Raw genomic sequence first — 18,074 nt, 5'->3', positions numbered from 1 at the left:
CAGAGATAGAGAGAGACAGCCACTTGCTTATTGACCGGCAAACTGGACGAAACAATTAAAAGAGAAGTATGAACGCTTATTCAGCAGGGTTGTAGGTCCTACCTACCGTGCCCTTTTCCGTAAGTATTACTTAAAATGGTTCTCGGAAGCGCCATTTTAAACATGGCTCTCGTTTTCACTTCCAAGATGGTGATCTAAGTAGTAGTGATAGTAGTCATAGTTTTGAGTAGTTTAATATCATTTGGCTCCTAATTTTATTCCATTTTTCATATTTTTTAACCCTTTCCGTCTTTATGTCTTTTTTTTTTTTTGCAAGCACAAAAAAAATAAGGGTTAGCTATGACGCTCACAACTGACGGCTAATTGAAACAGTGTGCTGGAATCGAATTCTGCCATGCTTTTGTTTTCCGACACATAAAACTACCGTATTGATCCACAAACAGCTGGTAAAAGTCCGGACCGGATGCTGAAATTAAAACCAGGTACCGAAATTCCTTACTCCTAGGACAATGCAATTTTGTATAGGTAATTTTCCGTGTTCATTCATTTGAGCAACGTTAATTTCAGAGAGCATTATCTCAGCAACATTAATTTGAGCTGGATTTTTTTCAGGTTATTTTTTTTTCACCGCCATTTTCATGAATGATGGTATTATTGAACATAATCACTCATCAGAGTAGTGTTTAAAATCCAATATAATAAATTTGCTAGGAGCAACGTAGGCCCTTATGGGATTTCGTCTCAACTTTGCAAACCTCTGAGGTGGGATGAATTTACAAAACTTATTGAGTCGAATCGCATTAAATTGATAGGTACTTACAATGTGGAATCGTTAAACAAGGATTTGTATTCTCCGATCATTTTCGTTGTAATATTTAATCATAGGAAACCTTTAATTCATGAGCCATTTATAACTTTCTTCCAAACTATATGTATTTAATTCTTTTTAAGAAAAGGCTTCAAGGGACTTGGAACATATTTTTGGGGTTCTCTTTTATCACTCTGTTAGCTTCATTGAATGAAGAAATATTCAACATTCTTAAATGATAAAATCAACTATATATAGCCCCTTGGTTTACTTTATGAAAATGTTGCTGATATCATACAAGCTGAAATGATTGTTCCTCAAATGAATGAACACCGTAATTTACATACTATATGTCCACTTTTCCTCACTACCCGTAATCGTAATTTGAAAAAAGTTGAAAATTGAACCTCTCTAATGTATGTATGTACTCTAATGTTATACAAAGGTAACTATAGTCTTTTTTAGGCCTGCGACAAACAAATAAACGACTTAAGTAAGTACAGTACACTATATAGACACAAACGTTCATTTTTCATACTATATATGTAAGTAATGAACTACTACTTACTACTACTGGCTGCTACATGCTCCAAACTTTCAAAGTATGATTACATTGCGTCAAAAAAAAACTTCCTTGTTGAATAAGTGAAGGCTCAAATTTACACTCTTAGAAAAACGACGCATTTTTATCACTATCATTATTTTTTAGTTAGTACCTTATAGATATTTTGTAGTGCACATAGATACGTGAATATATGGGAATAAATGAAAAAGTATCCGAAAGTTCAGGCAAGCTAAAAAGCAATTTGTGCTGAATAAGTAACTAAAAAGAAAGTGAGTGAATAACGTACAACAGAGAATCATAAAAAAACAAATTAAGTAAGTGTGAAGAAAGTTAGTTGATGAAAATCGAAACGACATTAGGAGTGACATTCGAAGAGATAGTGTTTTATTGTTAGTATTAAGTCCAAGTATCTTTGTTATGATTTACGATCAAGGCTCTGAAGAAACGTTTAAAGAATAAACTCAGATTGACTCAACTAGGCGTATATTTGTTCAGAGCGTAAGTTTGTTCTATATTATGTAAATTTAATTCCAATTCAAAAAAAAAAAAAAAAAGATATGTCGCCGGATCAATGTCAATTTTAGGGCTTAATGTTCGGAAGTCAGTGAAAATTAAGAATTAAATTCTTATTTAATATCTTTTTTATCTTTCTTTATTTTCAAAATGATTTTATTGCTTTTCGTCTGCACCAACAAAAGCCGGACATTTCCCCGGCACTCATCTGCAAACTTGTTTAGGAGCTTCGGAAAATATGGATAGTATCTATGAGCAAATATATTTCTGAGATCATTTCATCACGGCCGTTCTCTTGTTTTGAATTGTATGAGTCATAGAAAGTATTTTCTAGTACTGGTCACTATTTCATGCTCAAGAATTATCTTCTTCCTCACTACTATGTATGTTTTTGCAGAAGTTCAATAGAGGTCATATCAATGCCAGTTGTTTTTTTATTTGTCCAAAATAGTGGATTCTTGATATGAACCAATTATCAACTCATCTTCATTAAGAAAAATACTTTACAAATCATTATTATTTTATAACTCTTTTGGCATCGAAGGAATTTTCAGTCTGTCATCAACGCTCAACAGCTGATTCAATTCCGTCTCCTAACCTTCTCTCTTGAAGTTCTTAACTAAACTCAATGCAGATAATACTTAAATAGAACAGACCAATTACGAGAATGATTCAGCAATTGTATCAGCTGACAAAACGGATATCATATGACGTCACATTTATTTGTTTTTCTTACATGAATAATGAATCATAAATTTAAAAAGGAGAAATGAAATTCAACTCTGGTTGACTCTGATGGTGTAATAAAATGTTTAAAAAAACTTTTTACTTTACTTGACGTTGAAATTATAGTACACCAAAAATAAAATAGTATATAGTAACAAAGTAACAAACGAGCTCAATACGTTCCAAGTCAAAGCAATTTATTCCAAAATAAATAAAGAAAAAAAATTAATCTTGAAGTGGCTCTCGTGTTCCGTTACCAGCTTTGGAACAACTCGAATCGTAATTTGTATGTTGTGGCACTTGTGTCTATGTTTCTACACTTTCCAAAGAGTTGTGCAGTTTGTAGTTTGCAATGAAGAAACTTTCTTTTATTAGCCTTCAAGACGTTGAGAGACATCTTGCTGCCGACAGAGCTGAATGTTTCGTCCTGAAGGTTCCCTTGACTTGAGCTCTTGATTACGCCAAGAAGCGATCATTTCAGAACAGCGTCCACTGTGAAGATCTTCTTATCAGAGATCGACTTGCCATTTTGTTTGTTGATCGGACATTTTTAATCACACAAAAACAAATCAAACATCATATTGTAGCTTTTTGTCTGTTCTTTCGAAAGTCAGATTTTTAGAACCGAGGCTAGACAGCCTAGAAGAGGATTCTAATTTTTGAATCCTGGCCCTGTAGGTTTAATAAAGATGCTTCATATAAAACAAAATATAATATAAGAAAATGAACCTGGTGGAGATTTGCGCTCTACTTCGTGCACAGTCAAGTTTCATTTATATTTGAGTCTGAAAAATGTTCTATTGAAAAAAGGAAAATAAAAAAAGCTAATATATATTTTATTCCAAAACAAAATATTACTTTCTAAAAAAATAACTTTATTAAATTAAATATATACACAATTTATTAAAAAGGCCAAAAGCAGGCTTGGTCTTTTCTGAATTGGCCATTCTTAAAATAAAATTAAACATTCCCTCCGTAACAAAATGTCATTTCATAAATATTACCGAAAAAATTATTTAGAAAGGTCTTATGAGGAGCGGCTTAGATAGTCAAGATTTATCTATTTTGTAAGCATCAGTATCATTCACTATGCAGGAGACTTGGGATATTTAAATTACGTAGCTCATTTCTCAAGACTTTTAATTACATCTGCATTAATGCATATTATGCACATCAATAAACTTTTGATACAATTGTAAATATCCTTTGACCTTTTTCAGGCCAAAGGATTACAATAAAACATATATTACATATTTGCCAAGTTACACTACATTTATGCATGCAAATAAAGCGTAATTATTGAGGGTAGCAAACATATGTATTTTGTTGTTCCTTCATAGAAAATAGGTATTAACTAATGGGTAGGTTATGATACAAAACAATGTCAATGTCGAATTGTATATAAAATCATATTTGTATGTAGCAATGGGATCGGTTACTTTTTGATCTTTACTCATAAAGTCTTATAAAATGTCATTTTGAAAAATGTACATATGTTGTGTACAGGTTACAATTTTGTACAAGTTGTACCTTTTACAGGGACGTCCGCAAGAATATATTTTGGAGGGCTTGGTTTTAGAATTTCTTTACAATTTGTATACATTACATTATTATTTCTTATATCAAAAATATTTATATGATTTACATGAGGGAGTACTATAAGCAATACACAATTTATCAAGGTGACTATTGATAAATGTGAGGCAACAAGGATATTCTAAGGCAGTCTGGTTGGTGATAGCTGACGTAGAGACGTCATTCTTGCAGCAGTCCAGATAATTTCATTAAAGTGAAGTGCACTAATTTGATATGTTTAGAAAAAATAGCATCATTTCGAAGTTCAAAGCGTGTTTGTGCCATGGCCTGCTCTCCCAATCTACGAAATGGCCAATATTTTGCATTTCCTCAGAAAAATTTGATACTCCAGTGTCTTTGGATCTCAGACTGCGAGAAAAATGACACAATTAATATTAATAAGTTCAATGATTTTGATCGTAATTCTGCAACTTTGACTAAAGATGACATTCTTGAACAAGATTATGGTGAGTTGAAGATAACCTTCAAAGTGACTAAAAAATCCTATCTTCAATGTAATGGAAATGCAAGACAACGAGTTAGAACTGCGACTTTTATCTAACACAATGTCCAAAGCATTTTTATTCATCTATGGGCACAAGAAATAATTTCAATCTAGAATCATTCAAATAGTTAATGATTGGTTTCATTGTATGAATGCTATTAAATCATACAGCATGTGGGTATGGTATACATTTGGAAGAGAAGATGCATGCATTGAACGAAATGGCGGGGTTAGTTTTGTCCATGGAAGTGAGGGGGAAATTTTTTCAGCTTCCATTTCGAATGGAGAATTTTAATTCTCCATTCGTCCAAAAATATCATTACTTCAAAGTAATGATGGAATTAAATTCATTTAAACCACACATCTAAATCAAGATTCTCTGGAGAATTTAGTCTCACGGATTTGTGCCATCACAGGAAACAATACTCATCCATCCCTAGCAGAAGCCCTCAGAAGACTAAAAGTAATTTTAATAGGAAAAAATCATGAACTTGTCTTAAGAAATCCAGTTCTTGAAGAGGAGTTAAATGATGAGGATGATGGCGAAATAGTTACGAAATCAATAACTAGACACTTCTTTTTGTCAAATATAAAAGAAAATGACCAAAATGAGGATACAATTGAATCATAGGAAACTTTTGAAGATTCTGGACTTCAAGAAGCTCCTGAAGCCAAAAAAGTAATTACATCAGATACAAAAGAATCATCTCAAGTTTCCAATGATTGTTCAGATCAGGGTCTGGCTTATATTGCAGGATTGAATTTTTTTTTATTTTTTGGCAAAACATTTCAAAGCTTTTCATTGTATTCATGAAGACGCAATTGACAAAAACCCAAACGTATTTGAAAGGCTGCATAATCATCAAATTTAATTATATCCTAACTGGCCCAAAGAAGTCATCATATCCTTCTTGAAAACAAGGACTTGAATTAGAGTAAATAACCTTAATAAAAAGCTCAAAATGAAGAACACAAGTGCTAATCTGAGAAAACATGGACAGATTGGTCAATTTATAAATTAATATTTATTAGTCATGTATATATGTAACAAATATGTATGGTATAATTTTTACTTATTGCTATTCTTTTATTCCCAACTCTTATATTGCGTAATAATATGGCAAATTAGCCCATTAAACAAATTAATATAAGATTACAAACAGATAGTTCATTATTGTTAATATATACTAACTGCAAATTAATGTTAGTTTTTTTAAATAATTAGTTCTGAAATTGATTGTATTATTCGTTAAAGTATCAAGCAAGGATACCGTCAAGTTGAATAACAATCGAAATATGTATTGGAAATCGATTTTAACTTAATTTATTTACTTAATTAGGATTCCCTTAAAAGGAATTAAACCTGGATTTTAAAATGATTACTTTACAATTATATAGGACAGAGTGCTCTGTACCTCAACAGTGACGTCATTACATTTTTCTGCCTCTCTTGATAATGAATAAAGCACAGGAGTAGAATTTCCTTGCTACCTATCCTTAATATATAGTCACCTTGACCATTTATACACGATGGATGCTATTATCCAAAAATAAATTAATTAATGACAAAAATTTCATAAATCCATAGTAATTTATAAAAAATTAAATTTTTTGGAAAAAAATTTCAAAATTCATAGCTATTCACAAAAAATTATTTTTTTTTGGAGAAAAAAATCAAAAATCCACACCTATTCATAAGAAAATTAATTTTTTTTGAATAAAAATTTAAAATAATAAATTTTTTGGAAAAAAATTTCCAATTTCATAGTTATTCCAATAAAATTAATTTTTTTTAGAAAAAAAAACAAAAACCCCATAATTAGAGGGTGGACCTACTGCTGATGCTTCTTTTAATAAATTGAATTGACACAAACTATACTCTGAATTCTTCATTTAAAATTATTCAACTCATTTTTTATACTTAATAATTGTATATGATGTAGCCAAACCGAATTATGGAATTTTTAGTTTTTTAACCAAGACCCCCACCCCCGAAAAAAAAGCAACAATATATAAAAATAGTCCTGCGGACGTTTCAAATTAAATTAATTTAAATTAGCTGCGAGAAGCTATGAGATGAAGTACATTAACACAAACCCCCATTCCGTTATAGACAGGAATTACTCCGATGTCAAAACCCCCATTCCGTTATAGACAGGAATGACTCCGATGTCAATCATCCTCAATTCTACTCCGAATCCAACATGGAATTACACTTATAACTTCACAGCAAATCCTCGGAGTTACTCTTTCAACCTCGAGTAGGATCTACGAAACGAGTGCGATCCTCAAATATCATAATTTTTTACCCTCAATCAATTTTCCTCACAGTTGGTAAGAAAAGGCAGGCCTGTGAATACAGGTCTGGGAAGGGGGGTAGGTAATCACTCCCCAGACTAAAGTCTTGCTGTAATATTGGTCGAAAAGACAGTTTTTTGTCAAAATTTGAAATCAATAATTTATATTCTTGTTGATATTTATTGTAAAAAATCATTAAAAAAATATGGTTCAAAAAAGACAATCTGTCAAAAAGTCGTCCTCTCCCCTCAAAAAATATCCTTCTTATAACTTTGAGAAAATAGCTATCTGCCAAGATATTTTTGACATATTTTTAGATGGAAAGGTTGGGAGATATTATAAATATAACATAATACTAAAAGCTAGAAAAAATTAATGATATATAAAAATATCAAGTATTATTGACATTTTTCTGCAGTTACCAACTTTTTTTTCATCTTTTATATTTATTGAAGGGATGCCATTCGCAATATTCTGATATAATATGGCATGCACATTGCCTTTGAAATATCTTTGATGCAAAGTTGTTTTGCTTCAAGACATAAATAAATATATATATTTATATGTTTATAAGGGAAAAGATGTTTATTTTATGCAAAAACAATACTTTTAGTTACAACAAAAAAGAATAATAGATAAATGCATTACTTTGTCCATAATGTTTTTCAATTTCTTGAATGAAACTTCAAATAATAATATTATTTCGACAACAGGCATGTTGTTGTTGTAGTAGGCAATACAAATAAATTGATTGTATGTATTAGAATTACTTGGAATCAGAGCTGATTACGAGCAGGTCCGGTACAAGGTTTTTTTTTTCTTTCTTTTTGTACTCCAATTAATCTAACTTTCCTCAAAAATTGAAGACAATATCGTAAATATTAAACAATGCAACAACATTTTCGGTTGTAAGGCTTGACCATTATCGCATTTTTTTAAATCAATTTTTTGAGTATAATTTCGATTTAGAGTCCTGTTTTTAAAATAAATATCTGTAAACATAGGAATTAAAGTCCCCTCATTGATAAAAAAAATTCCAGCATTGTAAAAATTAAATATTTATTAAGTTATCTTGAATAGAGTTCCTACACAGTGAGTCGAATCATACAAAAATTCAGCAAATAAAGGATCATATATGAAAGCTTATAAATATTTTTCATTTCACTTACAAAATATTGAATAAATAATCAATGTAAGGTTCCGTAATTTTTTTTAAATTAATTATAATGAAATCAATTATTTAACCAATTGTTTAAAGTAAAACATTTTTTAGAGGCGGGAAGATGAACTCCAATTTAAATATGTTTTATATTCATTATCGAATGTATCTCATAAGTATACTAGTTTTTTTGGCAAAACTAAGCAAAAAAAAAAAAAGAGCGCTGAAATATTGACAAATTAGCATCTAAAATATCAAAATGGAACAATTTGCATTTAGATAAAAATACAGTTATATTAGGATAATTTAAAGTAATGAACTTTGTTTTATTTTTATTATAATTTATTTAGAGAGATTTCCGCCTGTTAATTTGTACATACGATCGATATTGCTATTTTTAATCATACTAAAAGACCGTTCAACGTACAGATTAATCGTTCGAGTAAATTTGCAGTTTACGTGATTATCAGAAATCTTGTTAGATGGAGGTATCTTCATGACCGCCAATGATTATACGTCTAACCTTTTTGCATAAATGGAAGATCAGGATTTTGCAAATTGGTGTAAACGTAGTTTTGATTTGTTGCAAGATTCAAGGGAGATTATTCAACAGTTAATTAGTAGCCCAATTTCTTCTTCCTTTAACTAGCTGTTGTCGGAATCTGGCTACCTCACATATCCGATCATGTAATCATAACTTTCATCACATACATATTTTTACCTCCAAAAAGAGAGCCTAATGAATGAGGGTTTTTGCAAGTGGAGTTTCCTTCGAAAAAATCATCAAAAGATGCTATGTAATCTATCTAGAACACAAATTTTCTCTATTTATTTCATACCAGTTAAGAAAAATCCGCCATTTTCAAACGAAAAAGGGCATAAAGAGTATTTTTTTTTTACAATATGGTAATAGTGAGCAATTTTTGAGCGATACCTCACTTATCCTAAATCTATTCAGATATTTACGTAATCTAATTAACTTATCTTTATACAATTTCAAAATCAACATATTGAAGACTCTTGCACAATCGAGAATAACTCGTTACCTCATCAACGAATCATTCATAACTATAAAATAATATAAATTGCAAATTAAATTTAACTCTTTTTGTATAAATAATTCTAACACCTCTTAATGAAAACTTATTTAAAGAAAAACGAAAAAATCAGCGGGTATTAAAATACTGAAGTTATCTTTATCCAGTGTAAGGACACTTGGGGACGTCATTAAAAACTATAAAAAAAACACTTTATATTTAATTGTGTACACGCCCACGGGATAAATTATTCTGTTGAGCTCAATGTGCGTAAGTTCGTACCCATGTGATTCCTAAAGAAAGAAATATACTTTATGTTAATGGACTTCACACTAGATTCCTAAGTTAGTTGAAGTAATTGAAATACTATAATGTTTACTTATACTTAATCAGTACAACTCCATCTAACCAATTAAAGGAACATTAAAATAAAATTGAACTATCATAAAGAAACATTTTTTTTTTTTTTTTTAACCTTAGTTTTTATGCCTTTTCGAAAAAGGATAGTATGGTGTTGCACCTTGTACTTAATTACCCTGCACGGATGCTAGGATTATTCTTCTTTTTGTGTGTTGGGGGTGAGTGTTTTTATCAAACTTTCCGATGAATATCCCCATTCGTATATTTGAAATGACGTCCCTTTTTTTTTTAAATGTTTATATTTTTTACTTTTTTGTCAAATCGTGACATAAATAATCCAAACTTTCCGGCTGGCATCTCCTTTTTTTCGACGACTCCAGTGTGTGGGGGGCACCAATTCGTTTAATACCTAAGTGGAACCTGATTCTTATTCTCTAGTCTGTATAATTCTCTTATTTACAGAGTGTAGCATCTTCTTCATTATGGCAAATGGAGAAGTTCCACGAACAGAGGCCTTCCTTGCAATGTTGGCTCTGATTATCGTACTCATTTTCATATTGATTTACTACTGTGTCATGCCTTGTGCCAAATATTACAAAAAACGGAAGGAAGAAGAAGAGGAATGGTGGCAATATGATCCCCGATGGAACAAGGATACATTCTGTGGCGTTTCTCGTAGTTATGATCCATTAGTGTCCTCTGCTTCAACCTCTCCAAGGAATTCTATACGGTAAAATGAATGTTCATACAAGATATTTTATTGCGAATATGTTATTAGAGAAAGATTTCACAAGGGAAATTGAAGTTGTATGCATGTATATCTATGTATCTTCATAAATACGAAGGGGCTTTATGTAAAATGCTTTGAGGAGAAAGTCATTTAAAAATCATTTATGAATATATTCTATATACATAAATGTATATTATAAGTGCTCTGAGTATTTTTGTCAACGTGAAATAATTTTTTTCTTTCTATACTTAACATAACAATAAAATATCTTCTTCTCATATGGAGAAACAAATACAAACATAAGTATTTGTATTGAAACTCTGCCCAAGACCTTCTTTTTAGATTAATTTTATCTATACCGATTTGAACGGAATTGTGGACCGACTTTTATGGTATCAATACATATTTATATATATATATACATAAATCTTGTTTTTATTAAAACCTAATACATCAATAAACAATATTAAGACTAATAATAGAATACATCAAGAAGGATTGTGATAAAATTAATTATAAATAAATGTTAAAGTTTAAAATTAACCCCCTGGAGAAAAGTCCCACCCTTCAATATTAATAACTTATGTTTTTTTACAAACTATATAAAAATATACTAACAAAATATGAGTACATGAAATATGAAAAGGATAAAATTCAAATAGACAAACAAACAACAACTATGTATTTGATGTTCTTGTCCTCATCATCATGCGTTATCTTCTTACTAAACATTTAAGGATTGAGTAGAACTTGCATGACCATTGTGGGAACAATCGAACAATATCTACACCGTATCCTCGTAACGGGGGATCCTTAAGGAAAAGGCTGCGTATCTTGCTGCAAATGCATTGAATATTTTCCTGAGAGAGTGAAAGGTTATTAAACACCCATAAGTGAGGCAGCTAGCTATGCTGAAGTAAATACAGCCGTTTGAAATTTAGAACTGAGCCCTAAATATACTATTCTTCTTAACAAGAGTGAGAGACACCATTTTTACCTTTTCCCATTTTTGTGGCAAGTCAAAAGGTCTATGTTTGGCACATTTTCTTTGCATTATAATAAATGAAGAGGAAGTTCGAATCTCTAACATCAAAAAAGGTGGCTGATATGTCATGCAGCAAAATTTCTAAGAGACGAAAATGCTCGAGGTAAAATGAAGGGTCATACACTTCAACTAGAGTAAATTTTACTATTTTATATTAAATGAAACAGGGAAACCGCAAATCCTTTAGCACATCTTAGACTCTGAAAATCTATGATAGCCAAATTTACTGCAACTTTTAAATTGCGTTTATTAGCATGTAGAGTAGGCATGTCATTTCAGATTATCGTTTTCCCAATTTTTGTCTATATTTACTGCTTGCAGAGACATATAGTAGACGGTCAATATCACAAAATAACATATCAAACCTAACAAAATCCTAAATATATGTACTGCAAAAATCCTTATTGTAAAATACTGAAAATAAATATTCAAAAACTATTTCTGTAAATGTTTCAAAGTAAAATTATCCACTAGCAACTTAATGTACTCTGGTCTCGTTTGGTGTACCAATACTGTAGTGATACCCAACCATACTAAACTTGTATTGGAGCCGATACCTTTAGTTCCAATGCTTCATTAAAAAATTGACCATTGATGATGGAACCTCTCAAATTTCTGACCCCAACAATCAAAACTTTTATTTTCAAAAAATGTTATCAAATTTTGGAGCTAGACCCCATCCCAAACAATAACTTTGTGTAGTCCTTTGTAAGTGCCTTTAATGACATTTTTGTTTTATATTTTTAGTCGAAAAAGTACTTAAATACTGATACTTATTTTGATATCGAAATCATTACGAAAATATTGTTATCGTCACAATATTAATGCATCAATATAGTCTTTTTTCCTCCGAAATTTAATGTTTGGCATAATTGTTAAATAAGTATATATTTTGATCGAACTCAGTTCCGATTTAGATTGTGACATTCTTGACCTATCCTAATAAAACTGTCGAAGTAACTCTTTCGCTGTTTTAGGTAAAATGTGTTATATCTTCTAAATTAAGAACTCATTTCTAATGTAGTGGTAACCGAGAAATGGTGAAATGGTTGTTCTTCCAAATTAAGAACTCATTTCTAATGCAGTGGCAATTGGTAACCGATAAATTGTTGTGTGAATGCATATGAGATATAAAACAGTTCTAAGATGAATTGGAAATGATAGGATTATTATGAAGAACAAAAGATGTTCATTTTGACAGCTTTGCTATTCTGGTATTAAAAATAAGGTGCTCAATATTGTTTACCGATAAACCAAATACTAATCAGTTCAAAAAGTACAATTTAGGACCCATAGGATCATATTTTACCATCATGATATAGGGGTCAATTTCGACCTAAACATTTAATTTTTTCATATTAAAATTCACCTGAGGGATCTCAACTTTGTCAAAATCCACTTTTTTATCAACCCTCAGCGGAAAAGATTTTTGTGCAGGAGTACAGAATATTAATCTAAAAATGGGCTGTTTAATGAACATACGTTATAACATTTTAAAATAACACGCTCCAGAAAAATACAGCTAATTATATTTAAAAAGTTGTTAAAAACTGCCAGTTATTCAAAATGAAATATAATAGAATAATGAGATTAGGATTTATGTGAAAAATCAAGCAATTTCTCAAAGTCATTCCTTGTTAAAAAATGTAATTCACTTGCTAATTTAAAAAATAAAATGACATTTATTTATGTGCATTGTAAATATCACTCAAAGTCAATATAGGCACATTTCCTATAGTGTTATGTCAAGTCGAACAATGATCCACTTGGTTTGACTCAAGTAAAGCTCATGATTTTTCGATTCGTCTCTAATTGTGACACCATTTTCAAATTACAAAAACCCCATTGAACTCCATATTGACTTGAGTTGGCTTATAGATGTAGATCCTGTCCCTCAGTCAACGAAATGTATTTTCAAGTGGGGCTTTGAGGCAAATTATGATTCTTTTTTTTATCGTTTGACGATTTAAAACTTTTTACGCAATACGAACAAGATCAGGGATGTCATACGTTTTAATATAATGGGGTGCATTGCCACTTCAAGTATTTTAATGGCCACAAAGCTACTAAATTAAATTTCAAGAAAAATGGCTTCATAAAACAAAATTATTAATTACATATTTAGGCAAAATATTATTTTTCAAGCCGTAAACTCCTTCAAAAAAAGGCCGATATGGCAACCCTCTTCGAGGGTATCCCCAGGATTATATTTTGGATGTGGTTTTTTTTTACTTTTTGAAAAAATTAAAAAAATTCATCGCCTGCATAATTTGATCGATTGACTTCATTTTTTGGTTTTTTTAGAAAAAACGTCCTTAAAAAAATTATCTCTGTTTTTCTCATAAAAATGTTTTCCTCTAAAGCGATAATGTTTCAAAAAAATTTAAAAAAAAACTACTTGAAGTAAAAATGAGTATTGTGTCGTAATGTGGCCCGCAGTCCTCAGATTGGACATCCCTGGACGAGACAATATACATACAGTCCAGGGACTCTAAATCCGGAACAAGTTGAGACTAGACCTAAATATCTTGGCAACTCTGAAATCTATGCTTATGGAAATGTGCTCATCAGGTTTAGCTGACAAAACTTTAAAAAAAAAATACAACATCCTTGAGATGTCCTCCGAATACGAACACCGTACGGCCATTACTGTGTAGATCTGTACCGGATGCACACCAAAGAATGTAAATAACTCTAATGGCAATGATTCTGTAGAGCTTAAATTAATGTGAAGAGATATTATGTCATGCTATAATTTTAAATTAGTACGGTTTGTCTCCATTAAGTAATTGGAAAGGCATTTATTCCGGAAAAGCCAACATTTTTAAGACTTTTATTTAATGGGCAAGGGAAATGTGGATCTTAAGCCCTAGTACTACTATGGGTCAAGTGTCTTGGAGAGGAAGTTAAATAAATATGCACATAGCACAGTTGACTCCTTAAGGGCTTCCATTCTTGAGGCATTGTCCAACAACGTGGGCAGGAATTTTCTAATCAAGGCTTGTGCCAGGTTCAGGGCCCGTTTGGAACCTGACGTTGAAGTTGGTTTATTTGAGTGGTTGACTTCAATATAATAGAGCCCGTCATGTAAGAGGAAAAGATTTGTAAATTGGTGAATTAATTTTAGGAAATAAATTGTAATATAAATTATACTTAAATTCTCTGTATTCAAAAATACTTCCCTGTATATGCTGTAGTTTTTAGGGAATTGCACGGTCTCACAGTTACTTAAAAATTTAAAAAAAAAAAAAAAAAAAACGGGCCCAAAAGCTCTTGAAAAGTAGGTACGTACTACGTAAAGTAAACACTGAAAGTATTTCATTGAATGTAAATACTTAAAATGACAGTGAGCATTTGATTTGATTTTTGATTTTTTATCTTAACGACTCTACCCAGTTCGATGGAAAAGTCGACACAATACTAATGAATTTGTAAATTATTTATATCTACGAAATTTAACACGTATTTGCAACCTTTTATACAGAAAGAAAAACAGAGTAAAGTCCTAAATTCAGTCATTGGTTGGGCTATTTTTCCAAACTATGGGGCTTTTATTCAGTAATTTGTTGATCATTATTCAAAACATCACGAAAGTTCAACAAAACAACGCTCAAAACATTGATTAGGGGAAAAGATTTTGAAACATCGACAGCTGACAACAAAATAAACCATGTTGCTTTGCCTAAAATCTTTACTATTGTTACTTCATTACTTTATTGGATCACGCAATCTTTCATACGAAATCAAACGGAAAAGGGGCCTTAAAATCAGTTGGTAGTTAGCCAACTTTTACGAACTATGTAACTAATTCAACCAATCAACGTTCAGAGCACTGATTGGGGAGGGGGGGGGGGTGTCGAGCAGAAACATCGAACAAATGAAAATAAAGTATAGTGTATATTTTTGTTTGGGTAATGTAACGCCGTGTACAATCTTCACAAATATATTAACAAACGTACGATTTGAATACCTAGTAATAATATACATATCCTAATTTCAGACCAAAATCGGACATTCCTCTCCCGAAAAATATTACTTTGGAAAAGACACAAGAACCAAGAGCAAAGAAAAATAATCCCAAGAAATCACACCAGGAGTCTCCTAATTCCAAAAAGCCGCCCATTGCTCCGAGATCCGCTGCAAAAACAACTTTAGTTCATGAGATAAACGAAAAAAATCAAACAATAATCAAGAACAAAAGTTCTGTGAATTAATTAATACATTAATGTTTATTTTTTATGTCGTGCGTCAAGATAAAAAAAAACAGTCTTAAACACAAACCAAGAAAAAAGAAAGTCCCAATTTATTTTTTTAATTCATGTACACATTAAGTCCAATATTCCCTAGCATATTAGAGTTAATTATTGGCTTACAATTAAATTTAGTTGGATAATTTAAGATACCCAAGAATACCATGCTTATAGTTTACCTTTGCTTGATTTAAGGGACTTATATGGCCGCCCCCGATATGGCCTTTTAACTAAACTTTCATAATTTACCATTATTATATTGTGACAATCAGTTTTGGACAATTTAGGTGCAATTTGTTGCTTCAAAATAAGCACAATCTAGAACAAAAGTTAAGACAAGGAGAAAATCTCAATTTATTACAAATAATATTTTAATTCATGTACAGTGTGAAAGGTAAAACCCTGGACATTTTGATAGTGAATAAATAGGCTACACTTTCACAATAATAAAAAGGAGTACAACTTCTTTATTCATGTAGCTTTCTATTTTTCAAAATAATTTCCATGACCTCCAACTTGGGCCTAATGGCGCGGCATTAATTCTTGATTTAGGGATCGAACATGTTCACCCAATGCTACTCCATAGAGGTCATCCAAATTTCGCTAAGGAGTAGCAAGACTCTTTTTTCTCGACTACGATCAAATTGGTATAGTTGAGGGGGAAACAGTTTGGGAATGAGGGTGGCCAAACCGATTCTATACCTTAATCAAGTCAATAATTTCTTGCCTTTCTTGACCGGTTGACCTTGGATGCGGTTGAAAGTAGTTGCTGATATCATTGTAAATAAGAAGCCATCCTCAAATCCTTCACATACCCCCTCACAGTCCAATCGCTGACATTGATAGCCTTGGAAAGTTGCTTCATCGACTTGGCCAGACTTGTAATGATTGCAGTGTCCAAGTCCTCCATAATTTCGATTTTCGACCTCACAATGCTCTGACTTAAAGTCAGCATGCTTTTAATCTTGTAAAAAAGACTCAAGGAACACCTTAGCACGTTCATAATATCGACACTCACTTGGCGTGTAATAAATAGGACTCCCTTTGGCTTTTCGCCTCCATACTGACAACTGTTGAAAGGGTTTTTTATTGTTTATGAGGTGGAATATTCCTTATTTTTAATAACGCTACCCAGTATTTCAAAATGGTTACCCTAAAGTAATCCATATTGATTTAAAGTCAAGTCCACGATTTTACTTTGCACATTCTATGCCTACAGCCCAATGCTTATTAGACCTTTTTGAGTCAATTATAGTGTATGAACTCAAATTTGTGAGATTAGTTAAGATACCCAAGAATTTAAATTATAACTAATAAACTTTATTTGGTTTAAAAAACTTAATTTTTCCACAATACGGTATTTCAAATAAAATCTCTCAATTTCTCATTCTGATATTGTGACGATCAATTTTGGATACTTTAAGTAGAATTAACCTGCGGCACAGATAATATTTTGTTAATATAAATTGATAATAATTCGTCAAAGAATACAAATGTAATATATCTGTGGTCAATTTTGAGAAAAAATATTCTAGGTTGCTTTTGTACTAACTGGCCACATATGCATATTATATCAAAACTTCATTCAATCTTTCTGTGTTATTTATTTTCCCATTTTTTATATGTGTGATGAGATAACATACCAATAACGACATAAGAGTCAATATAAGGTTGAATTCAAGACTAGTGAGGAACTCACATACATATGTACATATATACATGACGAATCTAAAGCATTTATTTATTTACAATTCTTCATATTGCTGATGTTATCATTAAGCTGCGGACACTCTGTGTGCATCAGTTAGTGTCACTACTTACTTACCCCATGTGATGATAATAATTTTGCAACAAATCTATTATATAGTACATATATGTATATAGACATTAAAAAATTCGGGACTGTCAGTCATACTTTATCAGTGTAGAGTAAATTTGATAAATAACAATTATGTCATAGATTCGTATAAAAAAAGTTAGCACTGGACAATGAATATATAAATAATTAATTATAGAAATATTTCTTTTAAAATGCTAGATATAATAATAAAACCATGTAAAATTAATGATATTGTGGTGACTAGTGTTGTGTCGATCCTTATTTATTCGGTCCGATCTTATCGGTCTTGAAGACCAAAGGTAATTGGGGCTGGTCCTTAAATGTCGATCAATATAATATTTCCTACAAATGTCGAGGATTTATTGAGGTAAAGATAAAAAGCATTGCACATATCTTGTAAAAAATATTAATGTCTTCATTCGTGCAATATAATACGAGTATATTAAATTTTTACTTAGTTAACACGTCGTTACCTCTATTGTATCACACAGCCTTTCATAAAAATAAAAAAAAGACAAAAATCATCTGGTAGTTAACCAAATAAGTCAATCACATCAACTGCTATTTATCTCTTAAGTACTTCCAGGACTATCATAATCATATTATTCATCCACAATTTTTAAAATGAATCACATTTAGTATATATACTTTATAATATTAAAA

General features: G+C 31.1%; 1 protein-coding gene across 1 annotated transcript; it reads left to right on the top strand.

The window, feature by feature from the left end:
- Positions 1-1,483: 1,483 nt before the first annotated feature.
- On the top strand, positions 1,484-17,642 carry LOC121124533 (uncharacterized). The gene is made up of 3 exons (XM_040719694.2): positions 1,484-1,871; positions 10,009-10,276; positions 15,322-17,642. The coding sequence occupies exons 2-3, from the start codon at positions 10,029-10,031 to the stop codon at positions 15,533-15,535; spliced, it is 462 nt and encodes a 153-aa protein (XP_040575628.1). The 5' UTR covers positions 1,484-1,871; positions 10,009-10,028; the 3' UTR covers positions 15,536-17,642.
- Positions 17,643-18,074: the final 432 nt, after the last annotated feature.

This window comes from Lepeophtheirus salmonis, chromosome 9 (assembly GCF_016086655.4).
Source record: "Lepeophtheirus salmonis chromosome 9, UVic_Lsal_1.4, whole genome shotgun sequence".
Lineage (NCBI taxonomy): Eukaryota > Metazoa > Arthropoda > Copepoda > Siphonostomatoida > Caligidae > Lepeophtheirus > Lepeophtheirus salmonis.
This window is presented reverse-complemented; position numbering and strand designations above follow the sequence as displayed.